Source organism: Lutra lutra, chromosome 3, assembly GCF_902655055.1.
Source record: "Lutra lutra chromosome 3, mLutLut1.2, whole genome shotgun sequence".
Lineage (NCBI taxonomy): Eukaryota > Metazoa > Chordata > Mammalia > Carnivora > Mustelidae > Lutra > Lutra lutra.
In genome coordinates this window covers 125590596-125607920 of record NC_062280.1, presented here as the reverse complement: position 1 = coordinate 125607920, position 17325 = coordinate 125590596, and the positions used below count along the sequence as shown (strand labels likewise).

At 40.6% G+C, this 17325-nt stretch overlaps 2 protein-coding genes across 6 annotated transcripts in view; one reads left to right on the top strand and one right to left on the bottom strand.

Annotated features, from left to right (window-relative positions):
- The window catches only part of FLT1 (fms related receptor tyrosine kinase 1), a 177591-nt gene extending 172210 nt beyond the window's left edge, over positions 1–5381 (top strand). Inside the window, exon 30 of the mRNA XM_047723031.1 lies at positions 3034–5381. Within this exon, the coding sequence (XP_047578987.1) occupies positions 3034–3235 (202 nt within the window). The 3' untranslated portion in view covers positions 3236–5381. The remainder of the gene's footprint in view (positions 1–3033) is intronic.
- A 6047-nt stretch (positions 5382–11428) lies between these two features.
- Positions 11429–17325, bottom strand: part of PAN3 (poly(A) specific ribonuclease subunit PAN3) — a 127928-nt gene continuing 122031 nt past the window's right edge. For all 5 annotated transcript variants that reach the window (XM_047723026.1, XM_047723028.1, XM_047723030.1 and 2 more), the window contains 2 exons: positions 16851–16989; positions 11429–14399 (listed from right to left, as the gene is read on the bottom strand). In XM_047723026.1, coding sequence (XP_047578982.1) covers positions 14259–14399; positions 16851–16989 — 280 coding nt within the window. In that variant the 3' untranslated portion in view covers positions 11429–14258. The remainder of the gene's footprint in view (positions 14400–16850; positions 16990–17325) is intronic.

Genomic DNA, 17325 nt, shown 5'->3' with positions numbered 1-17325 from the left:
GGTCCTGTTTTCCCAGCCTAAGACATGCCATCCTGAGAAGCCAACGCTTCCAAGAGAAGGCTGGTTTCCTGTTGGCTCCTGGCACCCTACCCTCCCTATGGTGGCCATTGGCAAGTGCTGTTGGAATTACCTGGGCCCCAGCTTTTTACATGACCGGCCCTATCACCGCAGCTTCTCTGTGCTAGTCTCTACCTAGGGATCGTGCTGGACAGGCAAAGGCTGAGCTGATCTGTAAGGCATTCCTACCTTTCCCGACTCAATGCCTGCCCAGCTCCCTCAGAGGCAGAACGTGCTCCTCTTTCCTCTAAACCAGGGGTCAGCAGACTTTTTCGTCAGGAGTCACATAGAAAACAACTACTTGGGATGCCTGGGTGGCTCAGTCAGTTAAGCCTCTGCTTTCGGCTCAGGTCATGATCTCAGGGTCCTGGGATCGAGCCCCACATTGGGTTCCCTGCTCGGCAGAGAGGCTCCCTCTCCCAGTCCTCCTGTCCTGCTCCCCCTGCTCATTGGCTCTCTCTCTCTCTCTCTAATAAATAAAATCTTAAAAACAACAATAGTTACTCAACTCTGCCATTGTAGGATAAAAGCAGCCATCACCCATCTATAAACAAGGAGGTGTGGCTATGTTCCAGTAAACTTTACAGAAACAGATGGTTGTGGCCAATGAGCGCATGAAAAGTTGCTTAAGGTCATGAGTCATCAGGGAAACGCAAATCAAAACCATTACGAGATATCACTTCACACCCGCTAGGAGAGCTAGAACCAAAAAGTTGGCGTTGATGAGGATGTGGAGAAATTATAAGCGTCGTGTGCTGCGGTGGGAATGGGAAATGGTACAGTCACTTTGGGAAACAGGATAGCAGCAGTTCTTCCAAAGGTTAGAGTCACGCAATCCCCCTCCTTCGGTATATACCCAACAGAATGAAAACATACGGCCACACAAAAGCTTAGTCACAGAAGTTCATGGCAGCAGCATTCATAATAACCCAAAGTCAAAACAAGCCAACTGCCCTTCAGTTGATGAGTTGATAAAACGCAGTACACCCGTACAAATATTATTTGCCAATAAGAAGTATGAAGTACAAATCCATGCTACAGCGTGGACAAGCCCCAGAAACACTGTTCAGTGAACGAAGCCAGTCACAACAGACTACATAGCATAGGAGTCCATTTACGTAAATGCCAGGAATAGGCCAATCTATAGAAACAAAGTCAGTCGGTGGCGGACTAGGGCCGGGAGTGGGCAGTGTGGGGAGGAACGGTAACCGGCTATGCAACTGGGTATGTGTTTTGCGGGGTGAGGAGAATGTTCTAAACGAGATTGTGTTGATGGTCGCACCATCTGTGAATATACTAAAAACCTTGCAGCTGCACACCTTAAACAGGTGAGCTGTATCTCAATAAAGCTGTAAAAAAAAAAAAAAAGAAAGAAACCAAGCAGATGGCCAGCCCACAGGCTGTAGTTCGCTGACCTTGATCCACGTCAAAATGTGACCCCAAATGCCCCTCAGGGACAGAGTTAGCACAATTTAACCACCACAAGGAAGTCTGAAAGGGAAGCACGCTGCCAGGCAGACATCTTCACACTTGTTTCCTTTTAACATGAGCACCATGATGGAACCAGCACAGAGTCCCCTCAGAGGGGAGCGGGTTAGGGGACCCTCACAAAGATGACATGGATAAGGGAGAAAAGAAAGCAGGCTACCAACAACCTTTTGTTCCCTATTTTGGAACACTTACTCGAGATCTCTGTGAAGGAAAGCAATCATCTCGCCCTTGACTCTGACATTAAAAATATGGAGAATGCTTGACGTGTTAGTCCAGGCCCCATCGGAATAATGCGGTAACACACGAGGTTTTCTCGTTCTCACCCCAGCGTGAAGAAACAAATGAACATGAAAGGGCAAGAGCAGCTTTTCTTCCCCGTGTATCTATCTCAGGCTGGATGTAACAGAAAGAACCAGAAGCCAGTTTCTTCTCCTTTGAGCCTTGCTAGCGACAGTCCCCTAACATCCATTTTCTAGAACACAAACATGGTAGGGAAACAGCTGTACTGACCCATTTGTATGAAGCGCGGTTTGTTTTTTGAGGCTGTTGTGACACATCCCCACGAAGTTAGAGGCTTAAGCCAGGAGAAAGTCATTCTCTTGTACTTCTGGAGACCAGAAGTCCCAAACCAGGGTGTTGGCAGAGCCGGGATACCTCTGGAAGTTCTGAGGGTGAATCCATTCCTTGCCTTCCCTGCTCTGCCCTCAACCACCGCCTTCTGCGTGTGGCTGGCAGTCTCCATCTGCCTCCCTTATAAGGACCCGTGTGATTGTATCTAGGGCCCACCTGGGCTGCTCAGGCTCTGCTCCTCCTCTGAAGACCTTTAGCTTCATCACCTGTCTTGCCACATGAAGTAATAGTCTTTTGTCAAAGCACTATTCACAGGTTCCAGGGATTTGAGATCAACGTGTTTTGGAGGCGGGAGCATTTTTCAGCCTACCCCGGTAGCCAACGGGCCCGAGAGCAGGAGAAGAAGGCCATACCCGTCTTGGAATTATTTTCCACCCGGGATTATGGATTTGCAGTATCTATTCACTCAGTCCAGTCCCTGGCCAGAGGAAGGCATCTCTCTGCCCGGTGCCGCCAAGCTAGTAGTAGAGAAACAGCTCACGGCCCTAGAACAGAGCCCCTGACCTGAGACGGAGAAGGGGTTCAATAACCATTAGCTCTATGGGACGCCTGGGTGGCTCAGTTGGTTGGACGACTGCCTTCGGCTCAGGTCATGATCTCGGAGTTCCGGGATCGAGTCCCGCATCGGGCTCCCAGCTCCATGGGGAGTCTGCTTCTCCCTCTGACCTTCTCACTCATGCTCCCTCTCACTGTCTCTCTCTCAAATAAATAAATAAAAATCTTTAAAAAAAAAATAACCATTAGCTCTAGTACAGTTATGAGCCAAGACCTAACAGGAAAGAGTGGACATTAGCATTTGTTTTCAAGCAATCGGTTTTGCATATTTATTTATTTATTTTTCTTTTCTCTCTTTAGCTTGAGAGTAACCAGTAAAAGCAAGGAGTCGGGGCTTTCTGACCTCATGCCGCCTGCTTCCTGCCCTTCCGGGTGTGGGCACATCAACAGAGGAAGACGCAGGTTCACGTATGACAATTCAGAGCTGGAAAAGAAGATTCCGTGCTGCTCTCCTCCCCCAGACTACAACTCGGTGGTCTTATACTCCACCCCGCCTGTCTAAAGTTTGACACATCACCTTTCTAGAACCACACAAGTATTTATGCCCCCTGAAAACTAGCTTTTGCCAGTATGACACATATATAAATTTACACCTTTACCTTTCCACAGGAGCAAGCTGCCTTTTGTGATTTTTAATAGTGCTTTTTTTTTCTTTTTGACTAACAAGAATGTAACCCCAGATAGAGTAATAGCGATAAGTGAAAAACACCACTGGTAAATCCTCACATTATTCAGTGTGTTAGAGAAACCCTTTCTAAGCCCAATGACTTACCTGCTCCTACCCCCGAGACCACAGGGCATTTGATGATTTGGGAGATGCACTGATCCCGCAGTGCAGTATGGACTTGATAGGGCCCAGCCCCCTGGAACCGGGAGGCAACCAGCCCCAAGCCGGCCTGTTTAATGTCTCTGGGGTCCTCTAGCAGAAGCAACATAGGAGGAGGAGAAGGAAAGAAGGGAGAAAGGAAGCAGAGAGAAAACAGGACAGAGCACTGTAGGGAATTTGTGCTGTCCCAGATGGGAAGGGAGTAGGAGAGGGCTATAAGCCATGACCATGCTGTGGCTTCCAAAGCCCGACTGAACCCAGTCCACATGGAGAATTCAGCCAGGGAGCAGGCAGGACAGAAGGACGAGGGGACATTTTCCGGATTCTGGCAGGCAAGAAAAGGATGAACATATTTTTTTGGAACTACAGAACAAATTTTAAAATCTTACCTATGGGACTGGATCTATGCCCGTTCTCATATATGGCACATTTTAAAATTTCTAGCACTGAACTTGTGCTTAAATCTGAGCCAAGACTGCAGGCCCCTCTAGCAAGATACACTGAATACTCACCCTGAGCTAAGCTGGCTCTGCGGGCGTGACGGCCTCACACTTAGCAGGTTCCTTGCTCCGATCTGAGTAAGCTAATTGGAACGAGTTTGGCCTGTTTAGGGTTACCGGTCGGGCTTTAAGCCACATGTTCCAAAATATTGTCAGATTCTATTTTGAATCTTAATATATAATCAAGATACTTCACTCAATTTTTTACATTAACCTGTTTTGTCCAGTTAGTTATAAAAGGAAGCTGAGGAGGATGAAAATGAGTCTTGGGGATGGTTTCCTCTATACCAAAACCAGGACAGATGGAGCCAAAACAGGATGAACAGAGTGAAAACCCCATCTCTATACCAACCAAACCAACTCACTGAAACAGTTGGGACCCAAAGGATAGGAAGTCAACCATGTTTCCTTTTTAATGGGGATTCTACTGTCTCATGCTAGTCTACTAGAAAGATGTGGAAGAACATTAACCAATGTTTATTAAGCACTTTATGCTCCTTGAGAAAAAAGGTGATATGTAACTTATGCAAGATACTTTTAGAATTGGGACTCAGGATATTAGTTAATGAGCCATCAAGAGGAGAAAAGCCTCTTTTCATCTGCTTTGGACCTTGCCTTGGGTCTGGGGATGATGGAAATAGGGAGACAGGGTACACAAGGGTGCCGACTTTTCAGGGTCTGAGGATCCTGGCTCTCTCAATTGGCTCAGTTTGATGCTATGTATTTAGGATGTATGCACCTTCTAAAACCAGTCAAGGCTGGACAGACAACAGTGACCTGCTGCTTCTGGTGGTAGAGAAGAGTATGCTTCCCTTTATGCAAGGAACTTAACTCTAGAACCTGAAATATACTAGAAGAATCTTTACTTCCTTCCCTGTGTGTCACACTCTGGTTTCAAGGTTCTTAGTATAAAGAGCTGGGACGGTCAGCACACCCCAAGCGAGGCGGCAGGTGCACCACTGGTGGCTCTGCTGGGGAAACCTCTGGCCGGCGGAGAGGTGAGGCAGGCCTCTCCAAGAGCCCAGGGCCAACAAAACCGGGCCAGGGCCAGAAGAGGGGATGAGCTTTGTTCTTCCTCTTCTTTGCATGCACAAAAGCACCTGGGACAGCCGGCAACAGTATCAATCAGGGAACCAGAAGGAGGTTGAAGAGGGAAAATAAAAGAAGACCTCAATTCTTTGATGCTTTCAAGTCAGATAAGGAGCCAGCAGTGAGTGAGAACAAAAACCTGCACTACAGGTACCGCATCTTGAGTTCAATGATCTGATTCTGGATTGTTCAGACTTTAGTAATGTCATCTTTCCAAAACAAAAACAAAAACATATACTAGAACTCTGTTAATTCAGCTGCTTCAAAGACTCAGGTTTATAGCCTCCACGAGTCCATCAGTCAACAATGGTTCCATCTAGAGTCTTAATGCAGAAAGAAAAGTGGAAGCTTGCAGGAATGGGTCTATCTAGTGGCAAAGGGCTTGCCACAGAATGGTTTGTTTACCGGCCCTGAATATTTATTAAACAGCACTGAAAACTAAAACATTAATTAACCGATGATATTATTGGAACCATTTGCCATTTATGACAAAAATAGTTGGCACTGACAAGTAAAGCAGCATTTCCTTTCAGGATTTGTGAGACCATGTATGTGTGACAGTGTGGGTGGAACAGGACTGAAACCATATGCAAGTCTGTATCTAGTTAGTCTAAGAAATGATGCTCAGACCTTCGTTTTAGCCCATGGAACAAATTCGTCCAAATCCTGAAAAATGTCATGTAGGTCTTCTAGCTGTGCCTTGTTTCCCAGCCAGTAAGAATGTCAGACATGAAACAGATACTTGCCAGCCCCTTTTCACTGGTGAAAGGAGGAGCGCATCTTTGACAGTGGTAGTAACTGTATGTGTATATACGTGTGTGTGTTTTGTGCGTAACTATTTAAGGAGACTGGAATTTTAAAGTTACTTTTATACATACCAAGAATATATGCTGCAGATATAAGTAAGACTTAATTTGGTCCTACATCTCTAGTCACTATGAATGTATTTTGTATGCTATCTTCATATAATAAAATTAACTTCTAAAAACATCTACATATTTTCTCCAATTTGCTTATACATGAAAAAAGGGTCATGGGTTTCCTTGGGGGTGGAGGACTGGTGTTCTGAGAGCTTTCTCTCTGTGCTGCAAGATGACAGTTCTAAAGCATCAGTAAATCAAAACCAAACTCATGCTAGGCACATGGTCCGGAAAACAAAACACTAAAAAGAACACAATGAGAGTAAAATGTACACACTGAGGCCAAGTGCTGGCTGCAAATGGAAATGCCCTTAACTTAAAAAGCGGTGGGTTTTCCCAGACACTGATTTTCAGCTAAGAAATGATGACCACAATTACAGGGTATGTGTGTGCATTTACGGTTGAGTATTAGAGGTGGTGTGCAGGGAACCATACAAAGTAATTAGACAAAAGCCCAAGACACAAGAGCTTCCCTAAGAAAAGTACACCAGCCAAGTGTCCTTTGCTTGTCTTTTCGTGGATTACATCCTAAAAAGAGAAATAATTCAGATCATCACTAATAGACATAAGTGACCAACACATCATCTTGGAAAGTGGTCTTACATCACCTTCCTAAAAACATCATGAGGAAACTAGACTGGAGACATGTAAAGGAAATCAGGCTGATTCTCTTGGGTACAGAGGCAAGAAAGAGGAAAAATGACTCATTCCAGTAAATGTGCGGTTAACTGAAGAGGACACAAGGCATTTTATCTTCATGAATCTGAAATCCTTCAAAAATATTACTGATTTTCATAACATAAGAGTAAAGTCACTCATCAAAGCACATGACTTAAAGAATGCTCGAAGAATTGGTGTCACATCATCGTTTTGAAATTTTCTCATGACTCTGGAAACTTACAGGACCTTTGGGAATTGTGGTTTCTTTCTTTCTTTGCTTCTTTCTTCCTTCCAGCAGAAGGATGGCCCAGTAAAGTTTACTGGATTCCTTAGTGTTAAACATATTACCAGACTTTTGGGTTTCACAGGCCAGTAAATTTTACAAAAATATCCTGGATTCCAACATAGGGATGACTAGCATTCTATTTTTTGAACTAAGGGTATTTTAAGGGAGAAAAAAACAAACAAATAAACAAAACCAACTAGATGCCACAAATGTTCTATTTCTCAGTCTGGGTACCTAGGTGTGTTCGCTTTGTGATAATTCGGAGTTATATACTTATTTGCGAACCTGTGTATATGTGTGTGCTATTATTCAATAAGAGATTGTTAAAAGAACAAAACCCATTTAATATGACAACTTTTCACAGAAGACCCATTTTAAAAAGATTAAGGGCTTAATCTCAGATGAAAATAGATTAACTTCATGAGCCAGCAACTATGCTAAGTGCCTTAGAGGAATAAACTCATTCATTTTTTCAAAGCAATCCAACCCAACCGGTAACATTCATTATACCCACATCAATGGGAAGATTGAGGTAATCAAGAGAGCTTCAAAATCTCACCCTCACATCTACCTGCCTGCCAGCACCTGTGCTCCACAGTCAGCCTTCTCTTCTGGACGGCCAGTTCGAAACACGTCCTCCTCATGCAGCTGGGTTCCTTCCTAGGCTCAGGGACACGGCTCCAGAAACACAGCACTCCCTCACAGCCATCAGCTGGTCCCTTTCCCACTAGATCAGACAAACATGCTATTTTCTCTCCCATGTTACAAAACAAAAAAACTTCCATCCTTCTTTCCCCTCTACCATTACATTGCTTTACTCCTCTTGACAGCAAAATTCCTTGAGGTGGTTAGTCTCTGTTTATGATCCCTCCCCCACCAAGTACTCTTCACTCCTCTCAAACCTAGCTTTCTGTCCCGCTCACCGACACCGCCCTTGATAAGGGTATCGGTTATCTGCAAAGTGCTAAATCCAACAGCCAATTTTCAGTCTCAGCCTTTCTGGACTCAACAACTTGCCCCTTTATTCCTGAAAATGCCTCTTTTAACTTTGATTCCAGGACATTGCACACTTTTCTTTCTAGTTCACAGGTCACTTCTGTCCCTCTTACACATTGTTTCAGTCACCCTAGGGCTCTGCCCTTGGACTTTTTCCTCTCCTCTGTTTATACTAACTCCCTTCATGATCTCAACCAATCTCAGGGCTTTAAATGACATCTATATGATGACTTGCAAATTACATGTACAGACCAGATCTGTCCCCCAGGCTCCAAACTCACACACCTGCGTGTGAAACTGGCATCTCTTGATGCTGTGGCAGACTGTATTTTCCAAAAATAGTGGCAATAACATCTCTCATCCCACATGACCTTTGGCAATGTGTCCTTGCCACTTCCCCATCAAATTCCTCTCCCCCAGAATCAGAGACACCTTTGTGACTCACTTGTAATCAACAGAATGTGGCAAAAGCGACACTGCAGGACTCTGAGGCCAGGTCAGAAGAGATCATGCCCTTTCCATCCGAGTCTCCTGGTATACTCATGCTTCAGAAGCTCCCACTAGAGACCCAGTTGCCAATAATTGAGAAGGCTGAGCCACAGGATAGGGCCACATATAGGTGCTTCCACTGGCAGTCCCCAGCTGAGCCCAGCTTTTAGGTCATTCAGTCCCAATGCCAGACCAGATGATTTCAGCCCCCAGCCATTGGAATTTTCCCAGCAGAGGCCCCAGACCTAATGGAATAGAGATAAGCCATCCCAGCTGTGCCCTGCCCAAATTCCTAACCCACAGAATTCCTGAGAATAATAAAACGGTTGTTGTTTTATGCCAGTAAGTTTGGAGTCATTCATTACAAAATAAGTAACCAGAACAAATGTGTACTGAACATCTTAAACGTAATAGGCCCCAGACCAAACTCACAATTGTCTTTCCTCACTTCCCCAACCTTCTTGCCCACCCTCCAAAGAAACCTTTGTTTCCAAGTATCTTTCAATTCAGTAGAATCCTCTTTCCTGTCAGCATCATTTCAAAATCTTACCAGTGATTTTGACTTCAATAATTGGATTTTGATCCAATATCAGGACATCTTTTTGGCTCTACCTTTAAAATATATTCGGAATCTAATCACTTCACGCCACCTCTACTGCTATCACTCCAGTCCAAACCCCTATCATCTTTTGCTCAAAATACTGCAAGGGCTTCTTACTAGTAACCAAAGAGATCCTTTTTAATTATATCAGGTTTTTCTCCCACTTAAAATCTTCCTGCAGCTTCTCCTTTCAATGGGAGTAAAAGCCAAAATGGCTCTAAAATGATCTCTAAAACACAACCCTCCTTCCCCATTACCTGACTTCCCTTCCTTACTCTTCTGTAGCCACACTGGCCCCTTTGCCTGGAGTTCCATTCCATTCCAACCTGGAGTTCTTCCCCCTCAGATAGCTGCATGGCTGGCTCCTACCTCAAGTCCTGCTTGACTAGCACCTTCTCGGTGAGGGCTACTACCCAAATCATCCCACTGGAAATTCTAGCAGCACCACCACATTCCCCACACCTCAAGTTGCAAGATGAAACACAGGGATAATCCAAATTCAAATTTCATATAACCAAATTAATTTTTTAAGACAAGTATCCCCCATGCAATACCTGAGACATACTTATGCTAAAAAAGAAATTATCCACGGTTCATCTGAAATTCAACTCTGTGTTCTCTATTTTTATTCGCTAAATCTGGTAACCCCACCGCCATCTTTCACCCTACTTTCCTATCTTTCCATAGCCATTAGTACCACCTACGCTACTATGTATTTTGTCTTCTCCCCACTAGAATGGAAACTCTATATAAGAGCAGAAACTCTGTAAGAACAGAAATATTTGTCTGTAGTGGTCAGAGTTGTTCTGTTGGTTCCTCTCGAGCAATGCCTGGCATTTAACAGGCACTCAATAAATATGTAATGAATGAGTGAATCCCAGTCATTCAACTGTGGGTAGGTGGTTTCCCAAGATCACAGAGCTCTAGGTAGTACAGCCACTACATGGACTCAGGCAGGCTTGTTCTGGCAAGCTAGTTTCTTAACCATCATGCAGACTACTTTAAATAAATGTTAAAGACGTGTGGTTTAAAAGTCTTTCTTCATTGGGGTGCCCAGGTGGCGCACTCTGTTAAGCATCCAACTCCTGGTTTCAGCTCAGGCTGTGGTCTCAGGGTGGTGAGCTGGGGCCCCGTGTTGGGCTCTGTGCTCAGTGTGGAGTCTGCTTGGGATTTTCTCACCCTCTCTCTGCCCCTCCCATTCATGCTCTCTTTTTTTTCTCTTTCTTTAAAAATAAAGAAGTCCTTTTATAAAAATAAATAAGTAAATCTTTCTTCACTGTACCCCTTCCCCCACACTTATACGAAAGATATCTTACAGATGCATCCCTAAGAGCACAATTGCTCAAGGTGGAGGGAAACGCCTGGCTTCGACTATTCAGAGCACAGGAGATGTAAGTAATAAACCGGTGTGTATGTCCATTCACCAGAGTGTAGGAGATGTTAACATTGGCCTAGCTTTAAGAGAATATTTGTTTTCTCTTATGAAATTTAAATCTAAAAGACCCCCCAAAACATTCCCTATTCTAGGCAGACTTGTCTCTCTTCCCAATGAACCTCCAATGGTCATTTTAATTTGCCATCAAATCCATGTTTGTTTGGTTTTTATCCCCACAAGGACCTTCTACACTTATTCTCTCTCTTTCTCTCTCTCTCTCTGAATTTCTACAAGCAACTCAACAGGTCCTTCAGTGAAAATAATCCCTCTTTCCTCTTCACTCTAGCTACCCTTCACCTAGGCCTCAAGTCTCTTACCACCCTCTATTCTGTATTTTTTAACTTTTCAAATGTACAGGAAATAAACAGTAGGTACTCAGATTCAACAAATGTTAACATCTTTGCCATTCTTGAAATCTACTCTTATATTCTGAATAATGTTTCTGGAAGACCTATACCTAAATAGTAAATTACTGAAGTACTGAATCAAAGGCTAGCCACCTACCATTCGCTATCCTTTCACATAAGTCTCCTTTCCTCAACTACATTGTAAAAGCCAGGTATTATACAGAAATGTTTGAGTATACTCTCTCTCTGCCTGCCTCTCTGCCTACTTGTGATCTGTGTGTGTCAAATAAATAAATAAAATCTTAAAAAAAAAAAAGAAATGTTTTGAGTATAACTATGCTCTTTATAAACAACAAACACTTACATCTGCATTTTTAGTACCTAGAATAGATCCAAGTAGGCATTTCACAGATAGTTGGTAAATTAATGAATAAACATGCCACCAACAATTCCTCTAAACACACAGGCAGTATTCAGCCTTTGAAATCTCGATCATCAGGCAAATATCATCTTCTTAAATAAACTGATACCAAAAAAACGACAAACTTCTCTGTAATTCTTTATTAAAAATACGGCTGTACACATAGAGACTGAAAACAGGATTAAAGATGAATAACCCACATGGGATCATGACATCAGAACTTAACATACTGGTGCTTTTTAGGGAAGTTGTTGACATCCAAACCACAGAACCAAGGTCAAAAGCAAAATACAAAGGTACCCTCAAAAATATTTACAATGAAGTAAATACACTAACAGAATTTAAAATAGGTACAAAAAAATGAAATGACCAACGTTACATGATTTCAAGGGTTGTCCTTTCTGTGCTTTGATCTGTCATAACAGAAGATATGGGAAGTTTATATCCTTAATTTGACTATTCTCAGATATTTAAATCTTCCTCTGAATTAAAAAGACTATCTTTTAGACAACCTCTCAAATGGAATTACACTATGGAAAAGAGGGCTCCCCCAAAAAACACCTAAGCAGAACTAAGAGTTCTACTGAAAACCATTCCCAATAAAAACTAAATGAAAAATAAATATAAAACAAAGCTTAAAAAAAATATGTATTACCTGACACCATCTGTTTTCTGGCCGACAATATTTACTCATGAAAACATATCAGCTGTCTGTCTACCTTTATATTCAAACCAAGTCCTGAGGTTACTAGGGGCTGAAGCAAACTAGCACTTAGGATGCAAACATTCTTAGGTTTGTGATTTGAACCTGCCTTGCAGAGGGAAGTTTGCTGGTCTATACAGGATGAGAAATTCAAGCCCTATTTTACCCCTGCCCTTCCTTAGCTTTCACAAAACATTGGTCCACAAATTAAATTTTCAAAAAGTTCCCAGATCCCAAAACTAAAATAGATGATCCCCTTTCATTTTCAAAGAAAACAATATTGGAAAAAATCTCCAGCCCGCTTATAAATTAAGCATTTCATATTTCTTCTAGAATACAAGTAGTTCTTTTTTGTACAAAAGAATTACAATATGATTTGTCAAAAAACATATAAAAAGACAGCTGCTCTTCCTCAAATACATGAGCTAATGATAAAAGACTTTTGCATGTTAATGTCTCCAAGTTCTTGTTCCTTTTACATAAAAAAGAACATTATGGTGGCAAATGTTAATTATCCTTTGAATATTGAACATTATGTTCTTTTAAAATCCATCCAGATCAAATGCAATAATTGATTTTCTTTTTAACTCAACAACTGATGCTACCAAACGTGGACTCAAACACACCTGTTAAAATGTGTAAAGCGTGTCTTTAGTCTTCAAAGCTTTCAAGTGAGGAGAGGTGTTTTTTCTTGATGCAAATCTCAAGGCAGAGAAAATCATTTTAAAGCTTATAAAAAGTGGACAGAGAAATATTAAAAACTTCTCTGAAAACTACAAATATGTATAATTATTAAAATTGAAGACCGTAACATCAGTTGCAAGTGCTTGGAAGTCTTTCCTGACCTTTTGAGTTTCCACATTTTCTTCATAGTTGCATGGTGAGCACCCAGTGCTAGTAAAACATTCAGTGCTGGGAAAGGAGATAGAGTCTTCATTACTGTTTTTTTGTGAAAGAAAATTCCTATGTATTTGGCAGTCTTCAGTATCAAAGTATAAGTATTTCATTAACTAGAAATTCCATGAATACCCAAGTTTGGCGACAACTGCACGTCCAAATATTAAGAAAGTTAAGAAGAGGAAAATTCCAAACTTTTGAGATTGACTTATTCAGGAATATCCCACATAGTGAAGTTATTATCAAAAGTACTATTACTTTGGGCTAAGCAGTGACTGCAAAGGCACAGCAGATTGTTATCCCTCCAGATTCAGGCTGTAAAACTTCAGAAAGCTCTTGATGCCAGACCACTGCTGTGTTTAGTTCATCTTCTGAACAGTGTCTCTGTGTCTGTATCCAGTGTAAAGTACCATAATAAAGCTGTGGTTCAAAGAACAGAACTTTATACAAAAAAAGCGAACTGGAAAGAATCTAAAGCAATATACTCCTGACCTTCAGGCCTTAGCAGAATTTTTTTTCTATTAAAAAAACTGCATAAATGTAAATATATCTGACAAGCAGGGAAACAGCTTTTTAAAAAAAGACTCTGGTCAAATTTGGAGCAAAGAGCTTTACGTGCTCCTTAAGTTCCTGTTTATCCAATCCTCACTCAGAAAGGATTTACATCTACTGATGGGGGAATTCGTATCCAACAATTCACTGATCTCTCTTTGTGTGTTCTTAAAAACAAAACAAAACAAAACAAAACAAAACAAAACAAAACAAGGAAAACCCAAAAATCTTCATTGGAACTAACAGTGTGGGTGGCATACAGAGCTTGCATACAATACTCTTACAAGAATTATACACTATACTGTACTTCTGTGAAATTATTTACCTGGTCCATTATGTTATTCAGGGCAACCCATCCCCAAAAGAGCAAATTCTGCAACCCTCAGTGACAAAAACGCTGCCCAGCATTGTTTCCCAAAAATGTCCTTGCAAATAGTTTCCCTTAATAGGTAAGTATACAATGTGGCAAAAGTTCAGAGATCAGAAAAAAGTCTTTAAAAAATTAAAATTAGTGCATATACAAGTGGAAGAAAACAAAAGCAGGAACACCATTCACCCAATGGTGCCCCTTAATCTAAAATAAATTCTTCACAGATATGGCCCCAATGGCAGCCACAGCTCTAGGATAAGTGAAACATTCTTCCTTTCAAGTAACAGTGTACCTGACTGAAGTGCAAGCAGCTGTGCTCATCTCTTGTTTGTTTCCCAGATGTGAAATGAGAGGATGAGAACAGTTCAGCTGTAGTGCAATTTGCTCTCGGTTAAGGTCCTCAGCCATGTCCTGCGTGCTTTTTCAGCAAATACTACAACTGACCATTCGCAGCTGCAATCAGTTCTTGGAAAGTGTTTTCGAAGCAGCGCTTTAAGTCACTGTAAGTCACCACAAGTACGCTCTTCTCGTCTCTGGAAATGAGGCTGATTTTCTCTGGCACACCAGCATCTAACTGAAACAGACAGACACACAAAATGGGAAGTTCATACGGGGCAGAGGATAATCCACTGTATCTATTCTAGCACAACTTTTGCAGCACTGATGAATATTTTAAAAATTTTAAAAATGTCTCAAATAAATAAATAAAATCTTAAAAAAAAAAGTTATAAAAATTTTTAAAATGTCATATTCCCATCTAGATATACTTAAGCATTTTACATCACTAATCAGCATGCACACTTCGCAACTTGGATGTTTCCACCTATTTTTCATGCTTAGTTCTTATCTGCATTATATTCCATCATGTCATTATTCCTTCCTTTTTTTTTTTTTAAGTAAGCTCTAAACCCAACGTGGGGCTTGAACTCACAAGCCTGAGATCAAGAGTCCCACAAGGAACCCCGGTATCTTCCAACTTTTTTGTGTCAAATTATAGAGCAATGAACATATTCACCTACTTTTTTTTCTTCTGAATAATTACTTCCTTTGAAGAGATCATTAAAAATATAAACACTGAATCAAAAAGTACAGATAATTTTATAGCTTCATACATACAGCTAAATTGTTTTCCAAAGGGTATCAGAAACCACTGATTTATGAGTTGTACCAATTTATAAGCAATTCCATATCAAGTGCATGCCTTGCTATTTTTATTTACATTTTTTTTAATGAAAGTTACAAAATGTTTTCCTACGTTTATTTGTGTTATTTCCACTGTAGGAGTGCCAGTTTATGATCTTTACCCACTTAGCAGTCAAGATTTGGTAGTAATATTTTAATGAGGTCTTTACAAAGCATACATACTAATCCTTAGTCCATCAAAGAACTTATCTGTTATGGTTTTCACCTTTTCTGGTTAGTTTTCGGTGTATATTTTTCCTTCCTTTTTCATTAAGTCATTTGTTAAAATGTTTAAAATTTACTAACTCTGAAGGCTCAAACTTTCAAATCATTTTAACAGTTAATCTGTCATAATTTCTACCAAAATATGCTATGTAAGATTTTAATTTTTTATATCATCAATATGGCCATCCATCCCTTTTAATTTATTACACTCTTTTCAGACTTAGAAAATTATCATACTTTCAAGTTTGGGATAAATTTTATTTACTACTAGCTATTTTATGAAATGAAATAGAATTTTCTTCAAGTTATCAATTATCCTATTATTCCTTAAATACTCTTCACTTAAGGTATCTGTCTATGGCTCTATTTCATAGGATCTACCAGCCAGTGTTTACACCAGTGCCACATATTTTTAGTCACTGGCACTTTGCTACTATGTATACTATTTTCTAAAATCCAGGACAATTGTTCTTCACTCATTACTTTCAGGAAAAATGTCTTCCCCTTAAGGGAAAGAGCAGATAAATGTATAAGTCGTACTGGATTAGTTTAATTACTGTCTTAATGTAGATTACAGACAATACTCTTTTCAAAGAGTTGTAAGGAAGTTCCAGCAAGGCAAAGTCATGCCTAAAAAAACAAACAAACAAAAATACAAAACCACGTTTTCCCTGAAGATTCCCTGAAGAGTTATCACGCTTACATTACCAGCTCTACATTCTGCGCCATGGTAGGTATTTCCTTTAGTACTTGTAATTTAGGGGCAGTTTAGACCAGAGGTCAGCAAATGGTTTCCATAAAGATGGCCAGATAGTAAATGCCTTAAATTTTAGGGCCGTGGAGTCTCTGTCACATATTCTTCTTAGTTTTGCTTTTGGTTTTGGTTTGTTTGTTTGTTTTACAATCTTCTAAAAATATCAATACCGTTCTCAGGTTGTGCACTCTACAAATACAGGCTGTCAGGCCCCAGTCTGCTGACTCCTGAGATTTAGATATAAACCTGTACAAAGACTAGGATTTATTTACTTCTGGAGACCTGTTCTACACTCTGTGATTTCAAGCAATTCGTAAGGAAAATGCATTCCTTCTTTCCTTTGTAAACTGTCTCCTAGCCCTTTCAAAAACACAAAGCTCACCTCTCAAATGAACTCATAGATCTCCATCTACCTAAGTTCATCTACTCACCTCATTCTCCACTTAGAGTGCTGGGCCTACTGTGCTTTTACTATTCTAACACTGGATTACTATGCCCACAGTTAACAGTAAATGAACAGATAACATGTAGGACATTCAACAACACTCACAATAACTTAAAAGAAAGGAATTCAACTTTTAAAAAAATTTTTCAATATAAAACTGTTTTTGTTTTCCCACCCATTGCTTTTGCGACATTTTATCACAATGAAAAGATCCACAATGAAAAATTCTATAATTATTCATGTTGATGTTAAAAAACCTGCGTAGTCTAGAAATTGTTATTAAGTAGATATACCTGGTAATTATTAATAAAATACCTTCTAGGCTGGAGTAGAATACATCTACACTTAAGTCTCTTAATATTTGCAACTCTGAAAATTGTAGATGGCATTGTGATCTTAAAAATCCAGATACAAATTACCTTGTTAAGACAAGAAATGATATGACTGAGGTCAATCCAAGGAGCACCCGCTTCTGTCACCTGATGGAAAAGATGATCCCTAAAGAGTTTCAAAAGATAACGGTCTCCAGTCTCCGACCAGGTAGGATCCTTCTGAAACCTGGGGAAAGGTAATATTTTACCTCAATAACCCATGCTGTCTACCACATGGCCGTGTTGATTCTTCAGACTCTGTACTATTTTTATTGTTTTCTCTGGTAAGGAAGTAGGGTGTGTGTGTGTGTGTGTGTGTGTGTGTGTGTGATTTATTTTTTTAATCCTCCTAAAGTTAAAGGGAGGCTAAAAAAATTTTGTTTTCAAATTTTATGTGCAGATTGCTAAATTTTTAAAAAATAATTTCACACAACATGGAAGTATACAAATATCAGTTTCTAAGTCTCAAAGGCAATCATCCCTTTCACACTCCTATTTTATAATCACTTTCTTATTTAAGCTC